The sequence below is a fragment of the Electrona antarctica genome (assembly GCF_951216825.1).
Source record: "Electrona antarctica genome assembly, chromosome: 13".
Classification (NCBI taxonomy): domain Eukaryota; kingdom Metazoa; phylum Chordata; class Actinopteri; order Myctophiformes; family Myctophidae; genus Electrona; species Electrona antarctica.
In genome coordinates this window covers 42,565,717-42,574,358 of record NC_136794.1, presented here as the reverse complement: position 1 = coordinate 42,574,358, position 8,642 = coordinate 42,565,717, and the positions used below count along the sequence as shown (strand labels likewise).

Here is an 8,642-nt window from a genome sequence, read left to right as displayed (position 1 = left end):
TTCATGTCAGCCCCACCTTTACCAGCTGCAACATTAAAGTGATCAATACATTAATGATAATTAATTATTACTAATTATATAATTGTGAAGAGGGCCATTCTGCAGTACTTTTATGTTTGGTATTTTAAGTATTTTTCTTTTTACACCAACACTTTTGTACTATTATTCAAGTAAAAATTGTAATACAGTACGTAGGCTACAGGACTTTGGCTAGTTGTAACAGTATTTCTACATTATGGTATAGCAGTTAAATCTGAGTATATGTATCCCAGGCCACCACTGACAACTCTGCAATGACTGCAAGTACGTTGATCTTATTGTGATATGGACTACTGTCTGAAATAAAGATTATATATATATATAATGCCATACTTCAATCATTCTCAGCGCAAAGCAGCTTATTTTGGAAAGTTGTCATTTATTATTTATTGGATGCCTGGATAGACAAATCACCCATACAAACAAAATCTATTCCAAAATGTGTTTATTTACAAGGCCGACTATATACAAACCTATTTACACTGAAATGTGAACAGCATTTCTCTTCTTTTTTTATCTGACCAGTGACCACTCAACAGAGTCAAACTAGGGACAAAGACAGATGAGCAAATTAAAATATACAAAGTCGTACACAAATACTTTCTCAAATATGGGACGATAATGTCCAATATAAGAGCAGACAAAATGCTGATTAAAGTAAATGTTGTGTGATAAGTAGCACTTGGGAATATAACAGACACAAAACATGGACCTCCCCACTCGAGTGTGTTGGGACTAAATTAATCATATATACAGCACACTTTAAGTTTTCAACACAATTCAAAACTCAGGTAAATGCTGGTAACCCATTAAATCCAGGAAAGCATCTGTGTCAATTTTAGCGTTGCCGTTGACTATTCAAACTAGCAGATCTACAAGCTTATAGCGCATCACTGCAAGCTTGTACATCTGCTATTTTTGAAAATATCCGATCAATGTAATTTCTCTCCATCTTCATCCTGAACACAATAACTTTAGAATAAATTAAATGATATTCCATCTTTCTGTAAGTCAATACTCAACTTAAACTCACAGTCAGAGATAATATACAAAAGAATCCATGCAACAATTATTCCTTCTTTCCGAGCAGACAGGGTTGGACGTGGGCTGCACTGGGCTGGTATTGTGCAACAAACCAGTAGTTCCTAAAGGAGTGAAGCATATTAGTGTACCTTGCTCAAAAGGGGTGCGGGGCACTGTTATATAAAAAATAAACTACCTTAAATTAAAATTAAAACTGCTTAATTGACTCTTTTCCTCAAAGTGGATGCAGTTTAAAATAACGCCTGCAGCTGAAAGTGGTTGGAGGCCTTCTGAAGCCTTAGTTTTGATTCATACTTTAGTTGTTCAATCATACAATGCATTGCGGATGCAACACGTAAGCTTTTAGGCTGGCCATTTTCAATGCGCGAGCATAAAATAGGCTGACGATGGTCATTTCTATATTTACATTTTAGGAATTTAAAGCCGTCAGAGCAGAACCGACACACCAAAGGTCCGACATGCGGAAATCACCCGTCGCTCCCGACATTGCGTTGGTCCGACATGCGTTGCGCCGTGCTTGCGGTTACGGTTTTGGGTAGGGTGTCAGTCTATTGACAGTCGGACCGATAGTATGTCGGAACAAAAGCCTGCACCGGTCAGAGAGACATTATCTCTATCTAAGCAACTTTCCCTCTAGGTCCCACAGAGCGACACACGGTTGTTGCGGGACATAACTGCCACTCAGATCAAACCTATGAGCTATCAGACATGACAAGAAGACAGTCACCAGGCCGTCCTGCCACCCTTGAAGGCACTGTGTGACGATATCGCCATGACATAATTGAATGTGTGTACCTGCCTCAAACAACATGGAACAAATGCAATGAATCGAAAATAAAACAATATGAAACTAAGACCATGTAGGTAGAGGCCTAGTCAGTTATGGCTGAAAACCTGGGAGTGCAGGGTTGGGGAGGGGGGCGGTATGTAGGTAAAATGGCATTGTGACATTATGACAGGTGTTGCATCTATATAGTACTTCACGGTAGAAACTCTGAAAATATGAATAGTTCCTGAATACGATTTCACTCACTCACTCACACACACACACACACACACACACACACACACACACACACACACACACACACACACACACACACACACACACACACACACACACACACACACACACACACACACACACACACACACACACACACACACACACACACACACACACACACACACACACACACACACACACACACACACACACACACACACTCTCTCAGTCCGAGTCACTGCTGCTGCTAGACGAGTCTGTAGACATGGCCTCCACGTCGTCCTCATTCTCCTTGTTGTGACCCGGGGGCTCCAAGCCAAAGTCGTTGCCATGATGAGGTGGCAGCATGCCCGCGGACACGTCTGAAGACTGCCACGGGTACTGAGGCGTCAGGACATCTGAGGACGAGGAGCAACACACCACTTATTGACCCATTAAGACCTGAGGCAGATTCTACGAATGTCTTCTAATTCTAGCCTGGCTCCAGCCGTGAATCTACCTACGGCCATTAAAAAAAAGTTCTGGCGATTCAGGCGGGACATGTAAAAGGGTGAACTGGACCCATGGCTTCTGATTGGTCTGTGGTGCGGGTGGGGGAAAAAAAAACACGTCACAGTTTGACGTCTGCAACATCCCCTTATCATTCACTAAACTCACCCCACACAGCTACTGCTGTTGCCCTGCAACGTCCCCTTATCATTCACTAAACTCACCCCACACAGCTACTGCTGTTGCCCTGCAACGTCCCCTTATCATTCACTAAACTCACCCCACACAGCTACTGCTGTTGCCCTGCAACGTCCCCTTATCATTCACTAAACTCACCCCACACAGCTACTGCTGTTGCCCTGCAACGTCCCCTTATCATTCACGAAACTCACCCCACACAGCCGTCGGACTACTGAATCAAATGAATGTTTACTTTTTACAGTAGGTTTTTACTCTACTCGAACTGGCGCTATTTTTTCAACAGTGAGAAGCATGGATAGAGTGGTGCCTGCTGATGATGTATCAGCAACAACATGGCTACGTAACAGGTGACGTTATGAAATGCAAGTCTGCTGCCTGCTGGCCAGACTGAGTAGCGACAATACAAATCTACGCAACGCAGATTCAGGGGGGAGCCCAGGCTATTGGAAATAAGTCTTCCACACAAGTTCCAGACTAATGTCTGGCCATGCCAGGCTACAGTAATAATGGTAAATGGTTGGGCAATGTAACTGCAGATGAACGGTTGATATTAGCGATATAAGACGATGAACTATTCATTATAATTGTTCATTTCCCCTCAGGGATGAATGAAGTACCTACCTACTAATTGTTCAAATAATAATAGGCTTTTTGTATCATTCTCTTTCAACAACGGCAAGAGCTTGATGTCTGTGACGCATCTCGATGTGATTATTGCCCCCTTACCTGGCAATCTGCCTGCTGCAAGTGCATCCCCTGGGAGATGTCCGTTCACCCCATTGGTGGGCAGGTTAGCCATGTGACCAAGCATTCCACTGCGCATTTCCAGGTCTGTGGGGTAGGGTCGTCGTGGATCACCTGTTAAAAAAACAAAAGTTCATATTCTAGAACCTTAGTGCCCATACAGCAGCTACACAAAAAGCATTAATTATATAAAAAGTAGTAGTCATGGATAATATTGTTCTGTGTCGACTCTGTGACGGATATTTGCAGCTCTACCTGGTACCCAGTTGAGAGGGGCACACACAGCATTGCTGGCACTGATCCTGTGGGCATACTTGATGATTTCTTCTGAAGAAATGCTCCCTGCAAACACAAAAGCATACACTTTCAGGAAGACATTACTAGATGAAATCACCACCATTATCATCAACAATCTTTGGATGTGACCACTGAGTTGGTCTGCTCTACCCAACCATCATTATATCCAATTTCCCAATTATATAATCCTTTCAAAAATTTGAGGAATATTTTATGGTAATACATTATACATAGTTGGTAAAAGAAATAAAGCAATAAAAAGAAGGCTCACATAAATTTCAATGCGACGCAGAGGTACATCCACTTACCTTTCTTGGCTTTATCAATGGATTTAAGTTTCTCTTTTGCCTGGTATACTGCTGTGGCCTAAGAGAGAAAGAGAGAGAAGCGATTGAAATTAGAGATGTCCCGGTCCATTTGTTTTGCTCCCGATCCGATTCCGATCATTTGATTTTGAGTATCTGCCAATACTGATTTTTCCCGATCCAATATTTATATTTTTATAGGGTTAACCCTAATTGAAATGGATCCAACTCAAATCAGCCTCAACTATGCACTAGTATGCAGTGAGTTCACACAAAACAAATCAACCACTTGCACAATCATTGATGAACATTGTATAGCCTTTGTCTATACTCACCAAGATGTGCTCAGCCTCCTTCAGCTGCTTCTGGAGTTGCTGGATGTCACTGTCTCTCTTCTCCACCTCCTTTTCCAGGATCTGCATCTCCTGGTGAACTTTGCCCTGCTCCTGGGCCACATCCATCAACTCCTGGAACTCCTTGTCTCTTTGAACCAGCAGCTCTAAGATCTGAACAACGTGCACCGTATCATACATGAATGAACAGCAACATTACTCTATACCAGTGGTTTTCAACCAGTGGTCCTTGAGAGGGCTCCACAGGGTCCTCAGCTAAATGATTACAATTTACAATTTAGGCATTTAGCAGACACTCTTAATCCAGAGCGATTTACATTAGGCAAGAACAAAAGTATTGGAATACATCACATATATAAAATGCATTTATCAAGAAACATGCGTAAGCTAAGAACGTAATTAGATCTATATAATGACACTATACATATTAACTATACATATATACTATACTATGCTATACATATCTACTATGATGTGCTATGACTACATACAATGCAATTATTGTGCTGTCTACATGACATGCTATAAGTCTGTTTCAAATGCTATCTAAGTCTAAAAAGTGCTATCTAAGGGGGTAGGATAAGTGCTGTGGGCCATGATGGAGTCTGAAAAGGTGGGTCTTCAGACTACGGCGGAAGATTGGGAGTGATGCTGCAGTTCTGATTGCAACGGGGAGTGCATTCCACAGTTTTGGGGCCAGAAGGCGTTGTAAATGCATAGTTGTAAATGCATAGTAATGCATAGCAAACATACCATAATGTCTGTTTTGACCACAGTTTCACAGATTTCTCTATGCCTGCAGTACATAGACAGTATAAAGCAGGGATGTCAAACTCAAATACACAGTGGGCCAAAATAAAGAAATCGGTCGAGGTCGAGGGCCGGACTGTGTTTCAACACACGGGCACCGCGGTCATGAGGACGTCCCAGGCAAACAGAAAAAAAGTAAATGCATTTAAAACTGAAAATGCATTATTATTAAGCTCAGTTTCCTGTTCTATGATCCTCACCAAGCACTGCTTTCATAGTATGTGATATGTGCCAATGCACTCGCAGTGCATTGTGGGACTTGTAGTATTATGGTGGTCCGTGCAAAATACCAGAGGGCCAGTTTTAATACTAAATAAATATCATCCCGCGGGCCAAAGATAATTCACTCACGGGCCTGATTTGGCCCCCGGGCCTTGAGTTTGACATATATGGTATAAAGGAACAACAGTGTCTATTAGAATAGAAGAAGGTCTTTACCTGTGTGTCCTCGCCTGGTGGTGGCAGTTTTTGGCTCCTTGACAACACAAGCATCTCTATTAACTCCCTGTAAGAAAAACAAAAACATGTTTAAATGTCTTAACAAGATGCTGAGAAACATCACTATGTTCAGTTCTAATCATGTACAGTTGTACACTGGTTCATTATCAGCGTTTTGCTTTGATAGTATCAAGTGAAGACAGACAGGAAAGAGGGAGAGGGGAGAGACATGCAGCAAAGTTCGTCATGAACAGGAGTCGAACACGCAACTCGCTGTCAGGCCAAAGCTTATATGTGGCATGCGCCTGGACCACTAGGCCAGTGGGCGCCCCAGCCAGGGGTCCTTGACTTAGTTTCAAGGAGGGCCTCAGCTAAATGACTGATAATTAAGAACCAACTATAACTCAGGAGGAAATAATACTTTTACAGTGTAGATTGGAGTCCAAGATGTGGGTCTGACTCTGGGAGTCAAATGGGGGTCTGCGCTCAGCGGCTTAATGCAATGGTTCTCACTGAACCCCCAGGGGTCCTTGAGGAGGCCCTTAGGTTAAAGCAAAACTCTCAAGCCATTGGGGGGGAGGGGGGGGGACAAAAAATCTACAAGCTCACAGCCATTGTAAATGACACATTTTTTATCCCTGGCAAAGAAAAAATCTTTTCAAATGGTAGCCCGGTGACAAATTTGAGGGTTGAGGGATTGATGTTTTAAATGTTGAGGATGTATGGAGCTACATTTCACTGTAGCTCCATCCACTGATAAATTCAAACAAACACATCAGTACTGTATGTATGAAACATGATGAGACAAAGAAAAAATACACACACAGGAATCAGGAATCATTAGAAACCCAAATGATTGAAAGTAACTCCATCTGACCTGGATAAAACCTCTAAATCATCCAGGGTGGACAAGAGCCGCTCTTTCGTAGATTTCTCTGCCATCGCCATATTTGTTTGTTGTAAATTTTAATGCTCTCTTTCCGCGCAAGACAGGAAAGAGAGTCCGCAGCACTGGCCCGAAGAAAAGAGAAGAGGACATGTAAACAGAGTTTTCACGACAGCGACCTTTGCTGGCGAGGAGTTGTCATGAACCCGTGTGCAAGGAAACCACAATGTCAAGGTTGCCAGGTTCATTAGAAAACCCCCCAAACTAAATGAAACCCACCACAACCAAAACAATTATGGTACTAATGTGTTTGATGAATACATAATTCATTCTCTAATAGTACAATTGGAACAACTTTAGAACTTTTTAATATTTGTTATTTCAATTCAATTCAATTCAACTTTATAGGCAGACTCAGGTCCATAGGGATACATACACGGGGTAACATACAAGAGATACAACAGGCAATAAAAATCATTATGTTATAAGTTAACACTTAAAAAAATGCAATTATTGTTACAATGCTATAAACAACCGAGGCTGTGTGTGTGTGTGTGTGTGTGTGTGTGTGTGTGTGTGTGTGTGTGTGTGTGTGTGTGTGTGTGTGTGTGTGTGTGTGTGTGTGTGTGTGTGTGTGTGTGTGTGTGTGTGTGTGTGTGTGTGTGATATTATGTAGGCCTACTATTCAATAATTTGGGCACACGATATGTCTCATTATGAATGTGTTTCTTCTTGTTATTCACTTGCTGAAAAAATGTCACGTTTCTTTCTTGAAAACATGAAAGTTAGGTTTTTACTTCCGCTAATTAACGCACGGTCAAGAGATGTAAGGCAAAGTGGGGTCCAGGCCAGCTGGGGCATGTATTGATTGATTGATTGAAATATGTATTAACAGTTTGCAGAATTACAGTACATTTCAAGCACAAACTCAATACAAAGGCTGTTAACTGTGAGTGGACGACCCAATTAAGCATTACACTTGTTTACAAGAGGGTCCACCATGTTCAATTCATCATGTAGGGACCCCCTGGGTTCCTTGAGGGGACAATTACAGGTCTGTAAATCTGAGCGTGTGCAAATGGAACCAAATGGGTCCACCAGATATATTTGGTTCTATTTGTAGGCCTACACTCTCAGAGTTTGTTTATTTTAAATGACAATTATACTTGAACTAACTTGAACTTTGAGTTGTGGGAGTTGCTGAAATTAAACGGTTTGAGAACCACTGCACTGATGGTGGTGACTGAATGTAAAATAAATGCTTTAATTTGGTGATGCATATACTGATTATAACTGGAAAAAGAGACCCCCTATAGCTTGGTTGTACGGCCGTACATCCTGCAAATAAGACCCTACAGTTGTGCTGTTTGTGAATCAAGCTAGTAAATATCTGGAAACCCCTTATTTGTATTGTAAATAATAAGATAAGAAAGCCCCCCCCACACACCCCCTCTTTGTTTTATTTGAAAAAATATCATGTGAAGTGAGGGGCGCTCTTATCATTATACATCATCATCATACAGACATACATCATATCATGAACAACTGAATTTATGTGATTGGTTAGCCGAGTTGCTCGTCTACATAATGACGTAAATTTCATTGTCAATGGCATTTAATGTTTGTGTCATATTTGAGGGACAATATGACCTAATTTCTCCATTCATTGTCAATGGCAAATATATGAGACGTGTGGGTGGGGACAAAAACTGTAGCCTATATAAGAGGGGCTCAATAACACGATGGGAACTATGCACAAAAATACATTTCACCCACTTTTTGAGTGGTGTAAACCACTCCTACAACTGGCTTTGTTAGTGCAGAAAAAATGAGCATGGTTGCTATGTTCACCCTGTTCACCCGGGTGTGGTTTCATTACGTCAGACATGATTTCATTACGTCAGACAGGCTATATTACACCACTCAGTTCACACGGGTGTGATTTTTTTGAGTGGTGTAAACCACTCCTACAACTGGCTTTGTTAGTGCAGAAAAAATGAGCATGGTTGCTATGTTCACCCTGTTCACCC

The 8,642-nt window shown here is 41.6% G+C and overlaps 1 protein-coding gene across 1 annotated transcript; it reads right to left on the bottom strand.

Annotated features, from left to right (window-relative positions):
• Positions 1 to 469: 469 nt before the first annotated feature.
• med4 (mediator complex subunit 4) lies at positions 470 to 6,743 on the bottom strand. Its single transcript, XM_079518335.1, has 7 exons — positions 6,604 to 6,743; positions 5,727 to 5,793; positions 4,461 to 4,631; positions 4,129 to 4,186; positions 3,779 to 3,865; positions 3,506 to 3,637; positions 470 to 2,487 (listed from the first exon to the last, which is right to left on the bottom strand). Exons 1-7 carry the CDS (start codon positions 6,672 to 6,674, stop codon positions 2,315 to 2,317), a joined length of 759 nt encoding a protein of 252 aa, XP_079374461.1. The 5' UTR covers positions 6,675 to 6,743; the 3' UTR covers positions 470 to 2,314.
• Between the last annotated feature and the right edge of the window lie 1,899 nt (positions 6,744 to 8,642).

Coding starts and splice junctions, on each gene's coding strand:
- med4 (XM_079518335.1), bottom strand. CDS start 6,674: ATGGCGATGGCAGAGAAATCTACGAAAGAGCGGCTCTTGTCCACCCTG. Junction 4,632..5,726: donor CACCAGGCGAGGACACACAG/GTAAAGACCTTC, acceptor CACGTTGTTCAG/ATCTTAGAGCTGCTGGTTCA. Junction 3,638..3,778: donor CCCTCTCAACTGGGTACCAG/GTAGAGCTGCAA, acceptor TTTTTTTAACAG/GTGATCCACGACGACCCTAC.